At 43.4% G+C, this 17,784-nt stretch overlaps 2 protein-coding genes across 15 annotated transcripts in view; one reads left to right on the top strand and one right to left on the bottom strand.

Moving 5' to 3' along the window:
* The window catches only part of CRIM1 (cysteine rich transmembrane BMP regulator 1), a 209,389-nt gene extending 195,628 nt beyond the window's left edge, over positions 1-13,761 (top strand). For all 7 annotated transcript variants that reach the window (XM_086327464.1, XM_086327461.1, XM_086327463.1 and 4 more), the window contains 3 exons: positions 7,227-7,346; positions 9,812-9,999; positions 11,302-13,761. In XM_086327464.1, the coding sequence (XP_086183590.1) occupies positions 7,227-7,346; positions 9,812-9,999; positions 11,302-11,478 (485 nt within the window). In that variant the 3' untranslated portion in view covers positions 11,479-13,761. The remainder of the gene's footprint in view (positions 1-7,226; positions 7,347-9,811; positions 10,000-11,301) is intronic.
* Positions 13,762-14,914: 1,153 nt separating this feature from the next.
* FEZ2 (fasciculation and elongation protein zeta 2) overlaps positions 14,915-17,784 on the bottom strand; it is a 45,158-nt gene continuing 42,288 nt past the window's right edge. For all 8 annotated transcript variants that reach the window (XR_015137234.1, XM_086327471.1, XM_086327474.1 and 5 more), the window contains one exon: positions 14,915-15,876. Coding sequence is in view for 7 of the 8 variants with exons in the window: in XM_086327471.1 (XP_086183597.1) it covers positions 15,860-15,876 (17 nt within the window). In the remaining variant the exon portion in view is untranslated. The remainder of the gene's footprint in view (positions 15,877-17,784) is intronic.

Raw genomic sequence — 17,784 nt, 5'->3', positions numbered from 1 at the left:
TCCCACCGAGGACAGGAACCACAGGGCACACCCCCAGCTGGCTGTCGCACACAGATCACTTGTCTACATCTGTTTCCACATCCCACCGTTCACATCAGCCCAGTAATCCGCCTCCCAGTTTAAACCTAAGCCCCCCTCAGCTGCCCAGATCCTCCCCCAGGCCTTCTGGATTGCCTGCCCGTGTCTCCTGCCAAAACAGCTCCTTTGTTTTCTGCCCCTCTTCCCAGCAACGCAGGGCCTGAGCCCTTGTCAAGACAGTCTCTGGGCAGTGTTTCAGATCGAAAGCCCTGGACACACAGACCACGCAGGCAGTCCAGACCACACAGACCGAAGAGAGGGTTCACTCTAGGAGCCTAGGGAGCTCCTTAGCGAGGCGAGAGCCCCTGCATCTTCACCCCGATTCTGTGTTTCCTTGTAGTACTGCATTAGAGACTCTGGCTCCGTGCAGCACAGTGGGCTAGAGGTCACGGCAGCTTAGAAGGGCATCAGTGCCGCGCACTTGTGAAATGGGACCGTCAGTTAAATCTCAAGGGTTTCATTGAGCTCAGCACAGGTTTGCCTTTTGTTTAGGTGCTGTGTAAGCAAGACAATTCTAAAAATGTCCATTTATCCCCTAAAAAGAAGGGGATACTTAAAAAGGGTCAGGAGACTGAGCCCTTTTCAGATCCCTCCGTTGGGTGCTTTTCATGGTTTAGTCCCCTTGGCCTTGTTTATGATGTAGACCAATGGTCAGAAGGTCGCTTCCATGTTGTATCGATAGATGTGCACATTGGAGAAACAGAATCTGCAAGTGTTTTGCATGAGAAGTATGAGGAGAAATGTATTTCCCATCCAAGTTGCTTTATCTAATACGTTTCACCTGATTCCCGAGTTTCATACCAGTTTTCCTAGTAATATGCTTTTAATGATCTAAATGGTAAAACTTGATCTTACTTATTGAACCAAGATTCATTTCATGCCTGCTCAAGTAAGCACTGCTTGAGGCCTGGGGAAGACAAACAGTGAATCCAACAAGTCCCCATCCATACAGAACTGAGGTTTTCTTAGGGAGACACAGGCAGCAAACAGGGAACAGACACATGATGAGGCCACGGGCCGCAGAGCGACTTGCAGCCAGCCCGGTGTGGGCCGGGGTCTGGGCAGAAGGGGCGGGGTGTTTGGATGATCCAGAAACCCCCACAGATTGGAGGACATTTATAAGGGACCCAGAAGGATGGCAGGAATCATGGGTTAGGGGAGAACCTCTGCACATAAGCAGGATGAGAGCCCGGTGGATGGGAATATGCCATGGATGCTCGGAGAGAGACAGGGAGGCTGTTTGGGTGGGACGCCTTGAGCAGGGAGGGTAACCAGAAGCAAGCAGAGAAGTAACCACGCACCAAAATATGAGATCTCATGAGCGATTTTAGAATTTTATTGAGGTAAGATAGAAACTCTGGAGGGTTTTGAGTGGAGCAATGATGGAATGTTTCTTGCAGAAGTGGAAGCCGAGACCAGGGAGTAGATGTGAGGTGGGAGAAGTGGCTGGGTTCTGATTCTAGTAAAAGAGTAGATTCCATAGGATTTGAACACGATGTGAGGAGTAAGAAGAAGAGGAGAGACACCATGAACAACTGTAATGTTTTTGACTAAAACATGGAATTGCAGCTCTGGTGTAAAATCAGTTTTATTTGGGCATTTTTTTAGTTTGAAATCTCCATTGGACACCTGAGTGGAGGCAGTGAATAGACAGTGAATATCTAGAGCTCAGGAGAGAGACAGGAAATGTTTCTATAAACTTGAACATTGTCATAGATGGGAGGTTTTTAACCCTTGAGACTGGACGAGGTCACCCAAGAAGTGAATGGAGATAGAGAAGAAAAGGGAGTCTGGAACTGAGCCCAAGAACCCTCCACTTTTGGGATCTGGGCAGGTCAGGGATAGAAAACAGAAAAGGAGCCCCTGCCCCCTGGGGAGACACCAAGAGCTGTGACCTGGGAGCCACCTGGAGAAAGGGTGGGGGAGTGGGGTGGGTGACATCAGGTGAGAAGTCGGGACTGACCATCGTGCATTTAGCGTCACCCAAGTCATGGCTCAGACGGTAAAGCGTCTGTCTACAATGCGGGAGACCAGGGTTCAAGCCCTGGGTTGGGAAGATCCCCTGGAGAAGGAAATGGCAGTCCACTCCAGTACTATTGCCTGGAAAATCCCATGGACAGAGGAGCCTGCTAGGCTAGTCTGTGGGGTCGCAAAGAGTCAGACATGACTGAGCGACTTCACTTTCCCTTTTTAAGTCATTTTGACGAGCCATTTCCCTACAGTGGTGGCAACAAAGTCTGCTTAGATGGTTTCAGAAAGAAGGGGTGGGTGGTGAATTGGAGACAACATCTCCATGATGCTGTCTGTAGCATGACACATCTCAGCTACAGACCACGGTGCTCAATTCACAGACAGGATTTTCCTGTGGAGTAGAGGGGTCTGTCTGGGTGGCTTTCACTTGAAGAAGGACTGAGCTGGGCCTTGAAGGACAGGCAGGCTCTCTTCATTGGAGTGAAAGAGTCACCTGACCAAAGACCCTGAGACAGAGGCCAGATGCCCCTGGAATAGGGAGTTCTAGTAGCAGGAGGTAAGGACAGAGAAGACAGCTTTAGTCAAGATGCTTAGGGCTTCAATATTCAAACATAGAGGTAGATTTTGTCCTTTATCCTTCTCGGGAGGCTCCTTTTTAAACAGATGAGACACAAGATCATGGAGGTGCTCTGGGGAGCCTCACGGCATCTGCAGGAGGGGCTGAAGCCGGGAGAGACCCCGGGCCAGGACAGCTGTGACCTGCCTTATAGACGCCCCAGGTGTGTGATGGGAGGACCCAAGTTCAGGTGATGGTGGCAGGAATAGAGGTAGGTCCAGTCTGCTCGACTGCGAGTGTGATAGAAGAGGGAATGCAGGTTTCACTGGCATCTGTTCACAGCTGGAGGTTTCTCCAGTGACTTCTCTGTCAGCGTGCACTGTTGGATTGGAACTTAATTTCTGTTAACTCCCCTTTCTGCTTCTGATGTATTATTGATGACTCATTTTTCCATTTTATCTGCACACATTTTGTAGTCAGTTGAGCTCTGCCGCTTCACGTTTGACTCAGTGTGGCCTGCCAGGAAGCCTGGGCTCCTGTCCCAATTTCTCGTGGTCTCTCTGTGAAGTTTCAGGTGGCTGCTTCTCCCCCCAGATGGTTCAGGCTACTTGGCTTTGCCCCCTGCACACATCAGCTGACATTCTGAACAGCCCTGCCCTTACCAAGCATTTCTTCCTTTTGCCACCTCTGGACATGAGTAAAAGACTTGTGAACTGGTTTGCTGGTCCCATTTTATAGAAAACTGAAGGTCAGAAAAGTTAAGCGAATGATCCAAAGCCATGCAGCTCGTTAGCAGACCTGGGAGTCCTGGACCTGGGTTAACCTGGAGTTCCATCGCCACAAAAGTGGTGTCCTCACCTTGCAAGTCCCAAGCACCCTGCCCCATATTCCAGAAACAGACATTTTAAGGAAGGTAAATCTTACAATGGGCCAGGTCGGTGCATCTGAATTTAAAATATGTCGCCACTAAGTTGTCTTAGGTTCCTCTGAAGTTCAGAGCAAACTGGAGCCCAGTTGTAATTCTTAATTGTGACTGAGTGCCGTGATCTGGGCCTCTGGCCAGGGGAAGGTGTGTGTCACTCCTCTGTCATCGACAAGGCCAGCAGCTTTATAAAGGGCTCTTGCAGTAAATGTCAGAAGGGTTCTGTTTGAGAGTTGGGGTTGTTGCAGTTTCTGGCCGTGGCAGGCCTCGGTCTCAGCATAGAAACACAGCAGCACCCACACTTGTTTTTGTTTCTCCAAGCATTTTTTTTTTGGAAAGATTTATCCTTTTTGGCAAAAATGCTCAGAGGTGGCTTCCCTCTTAAATTCACATTAAAGGAAATGACCCTCTCCCCTTAGACCCAAGAGCTCTGAACTGAGCTTTGAATATTTGGTGATAGAGGAGGTGGTATGGGTGGATTTTAATCAGAGCTGAACTGAGTTTAGCAGAGCAGGTTGATCCAGAGGACAGGCTGTGAGCTGCCCAATGGGGAGATGGAACTCATCACGGGAGGCCCATGAGGGCAGAATTGGTCTTGATCATGACTATGTGCCCCAGACTTAGCCCAGTGCCTGCCACGTAGGAAGTTTTGATGAAATGTTGGTTGAACGATGGTGATTAAGTAACCACAGAGTAAAACAGTCCTCCTCCATCCTGGGCAGATCCTTCCAACATTCCCAGCCATCGCAAGGTAGAGCCTTTCTAAGCACCTGGTGGAAGAGAACGCACACTGTCAAGCCTGTGTGGTGTGGAAGGTTTCACTGAAATCTACCTCCAGGCAGGAAGGAGGCACAGGAATTTCAAAGTTGCTTCTCTCTGCTGCTGTCACCCAGGAAGGCTCTGAGCTGACCCCAGCCCTGGGGGACTCTGCAGAAGTCTTTGCTACTTCAGTTCAGTTCAGTTCAGTCGCTCAGTCGTGTCCGACTCTTTGCGACCCCATGAATCGCAGCACACCAGGCCTCCCTATCCAGCACCAACTCCCGGAGTTCACTCAGACTCACATCCATCGAGTCAGTGATGCCATCCAGCCATCTCATCCTCTGTCGTCCCCTTCTCTTCCTGCCCCCAATCCCTCCCAGCATCAGAGTCTTTTCAGTGAGTCAACTCTTTGCATGAGGTGGCCAAAGTAATGCAGTTTTAGCTTTAGCATCATTCTTTCCAAAGAAATCCCAGGGCTGATCTCCTCCAGAATGGACTGGTTGGATCCCCTTATAGTCCATGGGACTCTCAAGAGTCTTCTCCAACACCACAGTTCAAAAGCATCCTTCTTCAGCGCTCAGCCTTCTTCACAGTCCAACTCTCACATCCATACATGACCACAGGAAAAACCATAGCCTTGACTAGATGGACCTTTGTTGGCAAAGTAGTGTCTCTGCTTTTGAATATGCTATCTAGGTTGGTCATAACTTTTCTTCTAAGGAGTAAGCGTCTTTTAATTTCATGGCTGCAGTTACCATCTGCAGTGATTTTGGAGCCCAGAAAAATAAAGTCTGACACTAGCTGCTGACGTTCACAGGTTTTCTGTGAGTCTCATGATAGCCCTTTCTTCTGAGGCAGCCCCTGGGGTGTTAAGGCAGCTCAAGTCTGTGTGTTGGACCAGGCAGGGCAGGGGCTCAAGACACCATAGCAAAGATGTCATGTAAATGTCAAGGGGCTTTCTTCCCAAATTCCTCCAGGAAATTCATATCGTATTTCAAGATGTCTCAGTGGGCAAGCTAAACACCATCCCCACATACAGCCTAGAACCACCAAATCAGGTCTAGCCCAGACCTACCAAATCAGGACCTGTGAGCAGGTTTTATAAGGCCTCGGGTGACTCAGATATGATAGAAAAGTTTGGAATCACTAGTTGATACTCAGGCCCGTGCTTCTGTAAATGAAAATGTTTTCAGTAAACTCTCTTTTTTATTTCAGTGAGTTGTTGAACCTTTCAAAACTCTTAAGAGTGAGTAGTTCTTGTCATGTCTGAGTACATGCATGCTAAGTTGCTTCAATCGTATCTGACACTTTGTGAGCCCATAGACTGTAGCCTGCCATGCTCCTCTGTCCAGGGGATTTTTTAGGCAAGAACAGTGGAGTGAGTTGCCGTGCCCTCCTCCAGGGGATCTTCCCAACCCAGGGATCAAACCCATTGCTCCTGTGGCTCCTGCATTGCCTGCAGACTCTTTACCACTGAGCTACTGGAGGAGGTCTTGAAATTTAACTAAGAAAGTTAAAGCCAAAGTGACTTTATTCCTGGGGACAGTAGGAAGACCTGGGTTTTGGATTCACAGGACTGCATTTGAAGCCTGGCTGTGCCGTTCCTGGATGCATAACCTTGGGCAGTTAATGCACAGTGGAAGCTGAGTTCATACTCTCTTCTCTGTCACTTTTCACTTCTCTCAAATCTGTCTTTTTTAAGGTTCACTTCTTGAAAGACTAGTAACTTTGGGATAGCCATCGATCACTCTAAGCAGAAATATTCTAACTTATAAAAACATATTTCATGTATTTTGGTCTAAATAAGGCTGTTTATTGGGCTTCCCTGGTGGCTCAGATGGTAAAGAATCTGCCTGCAATGCCAGAGACCTGGGTTCAATCCCTGGGTCGGGAAGATCCCCTGGAGGAGAGCATGGCAACCTACTCCAGTATTCTTGCCTGGAGAATCCCATCAACAGAGGAGCCTGGCGGGCTACAGTCCATAGGTTCACAAAAACTCAGACACAAGACTGAGCAACTAAGCACAGCACAGCACAAGGCTGTTTTATTAGTATTGAGTATCGCCAGTGTTGGGTAACCTTATTATAAAAACCAGTTAATAATACGGCAGGACTTGGCCAAGAAGAGTGTTTGATGCAGATTTCTGTTGTCATATGTTGGAAAAAGAGGTTCTTAAGAATTATTTCTTTAAAAAGTTGGCTAATTATTGTTAGCCAGATGAAGTTAGGAATATATTCCTGATATTTGGGGTTAACAAATACATCATTCTTCTCAGTTTTGTTTCATGTTGTAGTATCTTGTTGATCAAAGTGTCTGTATGATTGAGTTAGATAATATAAGCATATTTACTCAAGTTCAGTTTCCAGTCTACATGGTTCCAGGAGTAACAGAGCAGACATGTAAGACTTAAATCAGGCAGCACCGTATGAGGTCTGCTGACGTCCATTCCTTTTGAGGGGAACAGAGTGAAGGGGAAATGAATAAAGAATGAAGGTGCTTTAACTTTTTCACTTCCTGTGACATATTTCATATAAATGATTCAAAACTCATGGATTAAAGAGCAACAGTTATTAAAGTATAATTTAGCTGATGGAAAGTAAAAGAAATCCTTTCATTTCAGCCAGTGCCCATCAGCTTGCACAAATCTGTAGTCAGCAGCATTTGTTAGGAAAAAGCAGAGCTTTTGAGTTTGGTGGAGGAGTAAACTTCTTCTCCCCCTTTTAAATGGCTGTAAGACATGTTTCCCACGCCTGCAAAGGCAGTGAGTCTTGGGCATTAATGCTGTCAGTGCAGAAGCTGCATCTTCTGTGTCCCAGGACGTGTTGTATTGTGTTGTAGTGAACTGAATGCACCATCTACCTGGGTTGAGGAGACAGAAGTTAATAAGGCGCTCCCCTCTAATCATCTCTTACAAAAAAAAAAACCTTCCCTTCTTTTTAGAAATGTATGTCCCAGAACCAACCAATATACCCATTGAGAAGACAAATCATCGGGAGATTGACATGGAGGTCCCCCTGTGGCCCACACCCAGTGAAAACGACATTATCCATCTCCCCAGAGGTGAGTGCCAACGCCAGTGGATATCAGAGTCTGTTTCACTGCAGGTGCTCAGTTAATGCACAGTGGAAGCTGAGTTCGTACTCTCATCACGTTTCACTTCTCTCAAATCTGTCATGTGTATGATTTCCTTTTTTTTTTTTTAATTTTCAAAACTTCTTTTGAGTAACCTATTAAATCACATGTCCAAGTAATCTCAAACAACTAGTCCAGGAAAGACCTGCTTGGCTGTAACATATTTAACAGCCTGGGATGATGAAGTAAGTCTGCAGATAAAATGCCTCTTTTCCGGCCCCACATGCTCAGAGACTTAGTGATAATGGAAAGAAGTATGTTCCTGGTCATAAAAGCTTGGTATCTGGAATTTCTAAGCCATCTCTCAAATGTATGTATGTGAATAAACTTTGTAAGCATAGTAGTAATAAATTATTCACCTGCCCCTGTGGACCCTGTATCAAGCATTTATGCATTAAGATTGCCCTCTGCCTCTGGGCAATTTTCACTCTGAGAGTTCAGTTTATTACTGATAATGTTGGTTTTCCCACTCATCAGGCTTTTCCATGCTTCTTTTTTTCTTGCTCTGTGCTTTTAGTTGTGTGCAATAGAGATGTTATTCTGCCTCTCAGCAGCTAAGTGGCAAAGCACGGCCAAGTTCCTGTCAATCTTAACCTTCTATCTAGAAGTAGGTCTCTTGATCAAAATAGAGTAAGCTTGCTCTTAGCCATGACTGAGTACTGCCTCCTGTCTACTCCAAGGACATTTTCAAAATCATTGTTAAGACAGTTTTTGTTATTTCTTTTGGAAGAAATTAATTCATTGCTTGAGAGAGTAATGATTGCTTACTTTAGATGTTGTGTAAGTGTTATGCTTGGATCCAGCCAGATGACCAGAGAGCCAAATTCCTGGACCCATGTTTTGGCTCCTTATATAATTGCTGACTGAAAGGCGCTTTCCCATTATGTGTACAGTCAGTCAGTTAGTGCCTGCTCAGTGCCACATACTGCTCTGGGTGCTGAGTTTTGGCCACAAGAATAGCCCTTAATTATTATGTTGAGGACTCTGAGTTACATAGTGGTTGTGCTATAAAGACCCTTAGGAGAAATCGCATGTGTTGGTACCAAGGAAATCTGTGCTTCTCCTAAGCAACTGCTTTGTTTTCATCTTAAAGATAGTGTGAATCTTATTGATGGTGCTTGTTTCCATTTTTGCTTTGACTGCTAGAAAGCTTAAAGCTAAATTTTATGGCCTGCTTTTAGGCCGTAAAACAATTTAAAGACTAATTTTTTTTTTTTTAACAGAGCTCAATTGAAATTTCATTTTTCTTTCCCCAAGCCTCAATTTACTTTATAATCTTCTTATATGTCATATATTCCTAAAAACACTTCCAATATCGTTTATATTGTGGGAAGCTAAAAGTTCATTCTTCATTATATATTTGCACCCTGAATTCATCAATAGATGTTTATCTTTTTTGCATTTTTTTCATGCTGATAAATACGTTTGCTTTTTTTCTACCTCCTATAAAGTATTACCATCTATGGTGGCTAAAAGAAGGGTTTCTTCTTTCCATCCCCCCACAAACACACAGAAGTATATTAATAAAAATCTGAGTTTTAAATTAAAGACAGTATTAACATCACAAAACTGTGCCGCTTCATGAGCTGAGTCTTCAAAACAGTTCAAAATCAGGTCCTTTTGATTGTATGTGTTCCGCATCTTTCACTAACCTGATCCTGACTACAGTGGTTTACTTCAGACAAAATAAGGACATTTTCAGAGTGCTCCTGATTGCTGTATATTTACCTTTGTTGAAGAATGGTGATTTAAAAGAATGAAAAGACCCATCATCTATGAGAGCAAAATTAAATGTCCCTTATACAGGAAAATGATCTAACAGGCCCAATGAATTTTTATTGTTTATGAAAAGTAAGGCATTTTTGCTTAGAGCTCAGTAAACTGAAATATCAACCAACAGACCAAGCTTTTGATCCTGGCTTGGTTTTTACAAGTGCACTAATTAGTCTTACCTATTACACTAAGTAGAAGCATGTACTTTGTCCTCGCCTCCTGTTTACTAGTATAAATAAGCAGGGAGGAAAGCTGATGTTTCTGTTTCAGAATCTTAGAAGGACCATAAAGGTTAGCATTAATCAAAATATTTTTAAGTCATTTTTTAAGTCTACGTAAGAACCTTTTCTTGACTAGCTAGAATCAGTATCATCCTGCCCAGTTATTAAACCTTCTCACCCTAATATTTCCTTTTTTACATCCATCCTAAGAGTTCTGCCCTTTCATAAGAGCTCTATGGATCCACATTAGACTTTAATCATGTTTTAATCATGTTTTAGCCTTAAAGTACTGGGAAGCAATAAAACCAAGCCACTGATCTCTATTTGCAGTATAATTAAGATAAGCCTTAAAAATTCTGGTTTAGGTAATACATGCATGTGATATCTTTTTTCTCCTAGACGTGGGTCACCCCCAGACAGATCACAGAGAGAATACCAGGCTGAACTCAGAAGAGTCTTCGGTGGACTCCATTGCCTCAGTTGTGGTTCCCATAATAATAGGCCTCTCTATCGTAATAGCATTCCTGTTCATCAATCAGAAGAAGCAGTGGGTACCACTGCTCTGCTGGTATCGAACACCAACTAAGGTATTGTCCTGACAGTTTCAACCTCTTAAACAATCAAACTAGGAAAGCCTCCATGCTTGTGTTTTCTTAATTGCTGGATATCTGCTCTACCAGCCGAATTTTACTTTGCTCTTCATGGCCTCAAATGTACATCAGGCTGTAATGATCAGATATATAGTACTTGCCTGGGGCTAGATCAGTCACTGAATGAATTCTCCATCATCCATCGGTTAACGAACCCGACCTTTTTCACAAGTCCAATTTCCTGAATTTAAAGTTTTCAAATAGGAATCAATCCAGGGGTATTTGTTTAAGTCGTTGTTTATATTAGAGATTAAAACTTGATCACTTGGTATTTCTCAATCATCTATCAACATAGATGGTTGAGGGTAGAAGGTAACACTCAGAAGAGGGAAAGAGGAGAGCTGAAAGCTCATGAAGATGTACAGAAGTCCAAAGGACAGAGAAACATGTCAAAGGCAAGCAGAGAGGAGAAGGGCAGCAACAGACAGAGACATTGTGTGAAATAATACCAGACAGGGTGGAGAAAGAACATGTATTTGCTGTCAGTACAAAGGGCTTCAATCTGTTTTAAAAAGTAGGAAGTAATTCATTTACTCAAGAAAAAAAGTCATACAACCTTAAGAATTGAAAACAGCCATTTTATCATTCAGATAACCCTATCACAGAAAATTTATCAGATGGAATAGCCTGCCTCTGATTTTTTCCAACAAATACGCAAATTGCCGCTGGGTTGGGATACAGGGCTGTAGAGGACAGTCCCCACCTGCGTGTGGCTGGAGACAGAGGGACTGGCCCAAACCGGGATGCTCATTCTACAGCATGAGTGATTCAGAATGGTCCATTTATCTTAACAGCTGCCTCCCTGGTACCTTCCATTCATCCTTCAACTCAAGGACTGATCTGTACTTCAAGGATTTGAAAATAATTAAGTCACTTCAGTATTTTCTCAGTGCCTTTATCTCCTCCTCGACATAATTTATTGGCATTTTACCTTTAAACACAGTTTTTCAGTATCCCAGTATAGTTGGTAGGACTTCCCCAGCAGTTCAGTGGTTAAAGTTCTCTGTTTCCAGTACAGGAGGCACAGGTTCAATCCCTGATCAGGGAACTAAGATCCCGTGTGCCATGTGGCATGCCGCACCCCCCTCAAAAAGAACAGGCTGTTACCCCATGTAGTCCGCTCATCCATGTACTGTGATGCTGTTATCTCACTTGAATGAGGCCTAGATATCTGTTGATTCAAGATACATAAAGCAGCTAATTCTTTATGGTTTTTTTCCCCCTCCTCCTATGAAATAGCCTTCTTCTTTAAATAATCAGCTGGTATCTGTGGACTGCAAGAAAGGAACCCGGGTCCAGGTGGACGGTTCCCAGAGAATGCTGAGAATCGCGGAACCAGACGCGAGATTCAGTGGCTTCTACAGCATGCAGAAACAGAACCACCTACAGGCAGACAATTTCTACCAAACAGTGTGAAGACAGGCGGCACCAACGAGGTTCTGAAAGACAGAAAAACGACTCAGTCTGCTTTTTAAAAAGTAAACTCAAATTCGTGCACTTGCTTAGTGGATTGTATTGGATTGTGACTTGATGTACAGCGCTGAGGACTTCCTGGGCTGGGCTCTGTCGGCGGCGGCATGCAGAGCAAGCATTCCCACTCCTCCTCAAGATCACTGACCAAGTGGTGTCTTAGAACCAAAGGTTTCAAAGTTGCTAAGATGTATTTGCTTGTAATATAGCTGTAGAGAAACTTGGGGGCGGGGACAGTGAGTTTGGTTGGGGAGAATGGGTGGGAGGGGGGCGGTGGTGGAAAGACACAGTTGGTCAGCTCGGCTCGGGGAGAAGTCCAGTCCAGTGGCCCAGAGGATATCTTTTCCTGTTGCTTGGAAGACTGCACTGGTTGCTGCAAAGCTCAGGCCTGAGCGAGCAGGAAAACAGGCCTTGCGATCCTTCTGCCTGTAACCACCTTAGACTACCAGACAAAAGCACCAGACCCTTTTGATAGCCATCCCAGGCCTCAGGCCACACACTTCTTTTCTATACAGTCACAGCTGCAGTAGGCAGTGAGGAAGCAGGAGGCGTGGGGTAGCCACGTTTCTCTAAAGCGGGTGATTAAGGATCTACACAGTTATACTTTTTGCTGCTTTCTTTTTTCTTCCGAGCCAATCAACCAGTTCCTAGCAGAGTCAGCAGATGATCAGGACCTGAGTCGTTTCTTGATGTGAGCACTGGAGCTTTTCTGCCGGCCACATGGCAGGAAGGAGGAGAGGGTGAGGTCACCAGGCGTTTCCAGGGCTACACTTCCTTGTTGTCGCTTTCTTCTGTTCTGTTGTTGGTTGTTCATAGTTTTCGTTGAAGCTCTAGCTTAAAAAGAAACTTTTTTTTAAAAAAAAAAGACTGTTTGGGGATATTTTTTTTTCCTTCTTATATACTGAATCTACAAAATAGAAACTACTTCATTTTAATTGTATATTATTCAAGCACCTTGGTTGAAGCTCAAAAAAAAAATTATGCCTCTTTAAACTCTAGCAATTATAGGAATATTTATGTAACTCTTATGCTTCAGAAAAACAAAAGTATTTGTGTGCGTGTGTATATAATATATATATGCATATATATTTATACACATACAATTTTATGTTTTCCTGTTGAATGTATTTTTATGAGATTTTAACCAGAACAAAAACAAACAGGCATTCCATCACAAATTTTTGACTAACACAAAATCTCATTCTACCTGCAGTTTAGTTGGGAAGAGAAATGTGTGTGTGAGTGTGAGTGTATGTGTGTGTATGCACACGCCTTGAGCAGTCCGCCCCATACCTGCCATGGAGAAGGTATTCCTTTATTAAATTCTTCCTCATTTGGATTTGCTTTCGGTTTTCAATTCGCTCACTGGCCAGAGACATCGATGGCAGTTTTAGCTGCATCACTAATCAGCTCCTGGATTTCTTTTTCTTCTTTCAAACAACTGTTTGAAACAACTACTGGAATATTGTCCATAAGAAGCTGGAAGTTTGTTGTAGTTTGCCTCAGATATAACTGACTGTATACTATAGTGTTAAACTTTTCAAACAGCTCTTAGCACTTTTATACTAATTACCCATTTGTTGCATTGATTTTTTTTTTTCTTTTAAAAATGCTTGTTGTGAAAGACACAGATACCCAGTATGCTTAATGTGAAAAGAAAACGTGTTCTGTTTTGTAAAGGAACTTTCAAGTATTGTTGTAAATACTTGGACAGAGGTTGCTGAACTTTAAAAAAAATTAATTTATTATTATAATGACCTAATTTATTAATCTGAAGATTAACCATTTCTTTTGTCTTAGAATATCAAAAAAAAAAGGAAAAGAAAAAGGTGTTCTAGCTGTTTGCATCAAAGAAAAAAAAAAAGATTTATTATCAAGGGGCAATATTTTTATCTATCTCCAAAATAAATTTGTTAATGATATGCTACCAAAATAGATTTACATCAGCCTGATTAGTATAAATTTTTGTTGACAATTAACCATTCCTGGCATAAAAAGTCTATCAAAAAATTGTAAATGCTTGCTTTTTGTTTTTTTCAATCATGGCCATATTATGAAAATACTAACAGGATATAGGACAAGGTGTAAATTTTTTTATTATTATTTTAAAGATTTGATTTATCCTGAGTGCTGTATCTATTACTCTTTTACTTTGGTTCCTGTTGTGCTCTGTAAAAGAAAAATATAATTTCCTGAAGAATAAAATAGATATATGGCACTTGGAGTGCACTGCAGTTCTACGGTTTGTTTTCTTCAAAAAACAAGGCTGTAAGAGGATTACCTGCAACTTGATTCTTGGCAGCAAATAAACACTTTGAATCCAAATCACATGATGTCGCTTTCAGAAAGATTCTGTCTGAGATGTGAAAGATGACTCATCCTTTTATTTTAAGGTTGCCAGTTCCATGAATCTCCAGCATCACAAACAGCCCCATTGCTTTGCTCAGAAGGCAGGCCTTTCCCAAGAAATACTTGTGAGACAAAAAAGGGGCATCCCCGGACCCCAGTGCCCACCGCCAAGTGTACAGCCCAGGGAGGCTGCTGTGAGGGAAATTTAAAACCTACCTGTTGTCAGTCACCAATCAAAGATGCCCGTCTCATCATTAGTATCATCCATCATGTGTAGGAAAAGAGCTGCAGTGGGAAACTAGGGTTTACTGCTGAGGAGTAATGAGGTTACCAAGCAAAATCAGGGAACCCTCATTAAAAAGGGACTTTGAGTTGATCATAAAAAATAGCATTCTTTTCATACAGTTCAGATGCATCACCTTAAGAAGGAACTATAAACAGACTACTGTTGAGTGGCTTCAGAAGACAGCTCTTTTGCATCTAGTCTGCCCTCTTGTATGGCAGTTCTATTGGTAAGAATCTTCATCAGTTCAAGAGCATGGGACACACTGTTCACATATTCACTATGAAGACACGAGTAAAACAAGGAACCGTCTCCACTTCCACACAGCCCTAGCGCAAGGCTGACATGCTCTGCTGGCATCAAACTCCAAACTGACCTGTTGCCGTCTTCCTGTTTTACTGAGCAGAGCGAGAAACACAGTGGGCTCTGTACACTCAACAGATGTTTTAAGTGGGATCTGAAAAGTCCGACGGCTAATTAGACTCTACTTACATTCATGTTGGTGCTGGGAAGAGGCTGTCAGGAATGTTTCACAGACACAGGAAAAGACGAGACTTCTGTCATTCCACAGTAGCTTATCACTATCTGAAAAATCCCCCTCTCCCCGCCCCCGCACCCCCACTTAGCATGAGGCTAATCAAGACTTCACCAGCTCACGCTCTGTAATAAGACAGTGTGTGGAATAGCAAAGGGAGGAATGCAGCATGGTTAAGGGAAGAAAAGTTTAATAAAAACCAAAACTCAAAATTCTCAAATGTATGCTACTTTTTTTCCAACATTTATTAAATGGAATTGACTTGATTGGAACTGGCAAAGGTGTTTCATGACTAGGGATGGATCCATGAGTAGCTGTTCCTAGAATTAGTGCTTGAGGAAAACACAGGCATGAATACAATACGATAGTAACAGGGAGCAGGCACTGCTGCAGCATATGGTTTAAGCACCTTAAAAGACACCAATTCCTTTTAAGGACACTTTTTCACAGACATGTGAAATGAAACATGGGAACCTCGAAAGTTAAACAATTCAAGATTCTGAAAGTGAATGTCAGCTTAATGGTTAAAACTTGAACAATGGTGAGACACGCAGCAAGCCTTAATATCGACCATCTCCAGGTGTTTTGATTTTGACAAAGTACTGAGCCAAGATAATGTATATTATGGTTTCCCTTCTTCCAGAAACCCCAGGTTTCAGTCTCTCTGGACAATACTGGTAGGTAATGTTTATACTGACAGTTCTCTTAAAAAAAAAAAAAAATCAGTGTTGGTTCTTGCCCTCACCGAAGAACAGCTATAGTATAAATCTCTCAATGCTTTAATCTAGTTCTTGAGTGAGTGCAGTTTAGATCTAGAAAGCCGTAAAAACTCAGACGTTCTGTCCATTAATGAAAAATACAGCTGCGTGTGCACAGTGAACATCTCTCCCCCTTACGCTACAGAGCCGGGGAAGAGCTCAGAATTGTTAGTATTTAACAAAAAAAACTCCAGAATCCAAAATAGTGCCATGGTTCTCTCAGTTCAAGATACAAAGAATTAGAGCAGGCATGATCTAGTAATACTGAACCACAAACCCAAGTTCAAGTGTCCTGAGTTTCCAATAGCAGGAAGGTAATAGTAGCCAGCTTTCAGAATAATGCTATAGGAATTGTAGCTTGTTGCCCACGAAGGATAAAGCTGTTCCTGAAGTGATGCTGCCCTATGTAGGACACAGAACTAGAGGAGGAAGAAGAAAAAACTTTTGAATAGAAATGCATATTTTGTATACATTACAAAGATGTATATATATATATATTTATATACATTTATATGTATATGCATTTTATATACATTCTATATGTATATAAAAAACACCATTAAACAAAATTAAACATTAATACCTATCTATAGTAGCATTTTTTTTAAGGTATCAAAGGTTATACCCAACAACGAAAAGTTTTCTCAAGACACACTGATTAGATTGTCCAGAAATGAGATGCCAAGAGGTCATGTCTCTCAGGGTACCACTTAGAGATACAAACCTATAACAGCCTTGTTGGAGGCTTGTAACACGGCAGACAGCTAACTGGTGAAGTCAAAGAAGGAAGCAAGTTTCTGCACACCACTTTCCTCCTATCTTGGATCAGCACAGTGGCAGCCAGAGCTACACTAGCCTTTGGTACAGCTGTTGAGGGCTGGGATAGAGCAGGCTGCAGTGGCGTGATTAAGCAGTTGTGAGAAAGAGAAGCTTAATAGTTCATAAAGCACCCACCCCATCTTAGGTCAAATGAGGCCACTTTTCTACCTTCTTTCACTTGTCACCTTCGCATTGAAATTAAGGTGGTATATGTAGGCAGCCAGGCTTCCCAGGTGGCTATGGGTAAAGAACCCACCTGCCAATGCAGGGGATATACGAGACGTGGGTTTGATCCCTGGGTCAGGAAGATCCCCTGGAGGAAGGCATGGCAACCCACTCCAGTATCCTTGCCTGGAGAATCCCCATGGACAGAGGCGCCTGGTGGGCTACAGTCCATGGGGTCGCAAAGAGTCAGACACGACAAAGCGACTAACACACACACGCAACCCATAGTCACCGGTGTTAAAAACAAGGAGAAAGTCGCACCAAGAAAGGGGATGAAGAGTTTTCCCTTAAACAGACATGACCAAGCGACTCACACACAAACACATACACACGCCACCCATAGTCACCGGCATTAAAAACAAGGAGAAAGTCCCACCAAGAAAAGGGATGAAGAGTTCTCCCCTGAACAATACCCCCTTCCCAGGTAAAGTGTTCTACTGATCCCCAAGGAAGAGAAATCACTAACTGGCTGTGGATTTCCAGAATGGGTGGAAAAGAGCATTCTGAATCACCTTCTATCCTCACCTTCCCAAGCATGTGAACACCTCTGAGTGTGTTACCCTCCCCTCTTCATTTTCTTGGGCTATCGAGTCACTCCTTAGTCTGAACCCCAGCTGCTTCTCCACCCAGTCCTTACAATACAAAGCCAAGACCACAACACATGGACACAAGCAGCTTGTCAGCAGCTGGTACACTTTACCTAGAGGTGGGCTGGCAGGTGGGGCGGGCAACTGGGTCACCGGGACGGGGCAGTGGGGCGGAGGGGAAGCTTGAGGCAGGGCAGGGTCACAGTTACAGTCCTGGGTTTTCAGGGAAAAAAGCAAAAATCACTCCCCCACCCCGCCCCCGCCCAAGAGCACTCTGCTCTCTAGGTCATACAATTCTCCCATGAAGTCTGATGATAAAATAGATGGTGTTTGGGAAGCTGGTTCTATCCCTGGCTCTCATGGCAGTACCCTAGCAACCCACTCCAATTGAAACTTAAGACATGTTCTTTATGTGCATCTCATTCCTGATTCACATCTATAAAGAACAAACCTCAGAACGATCCAGCTTTCATGCCAGTGCTAGCACAACACAAAAGCAGACAGAGAGGTCAGGCTTTTGTTTTCAGAAAATTGAGAATGCAACAGGAAGAGAAAGCCCTCCATCAGAAAACACGGCTTACTTAAAAACACGATCATGTCAATTTAGTCTTGCCTACCCCCGTTAACCCGTGATACTTAGGTACTATTCCTTTGTGCTAGCTCCTCCTATATCAAGCTGTGATTGAGGAACAGTCC

This window comes from Bos grunniens, chromosome 11 (assembly GCF_055505025.1).
Source record: "Bos grunniens cultivar Pamir isolate PY7600 chromosome 11, Bosgru_T2T1.0, whole genome shotgun sequence".
In the NCBI taxonomy this organism is placed as follows: Eukaryota; Metazoa; Chordata; class Mammalia; order Artiodactyla; family Bovidae; genus Bos; species Bos grunniens.
This window is presented reverse-complemented; position numbering and strand designations above follow the sequence as displayed.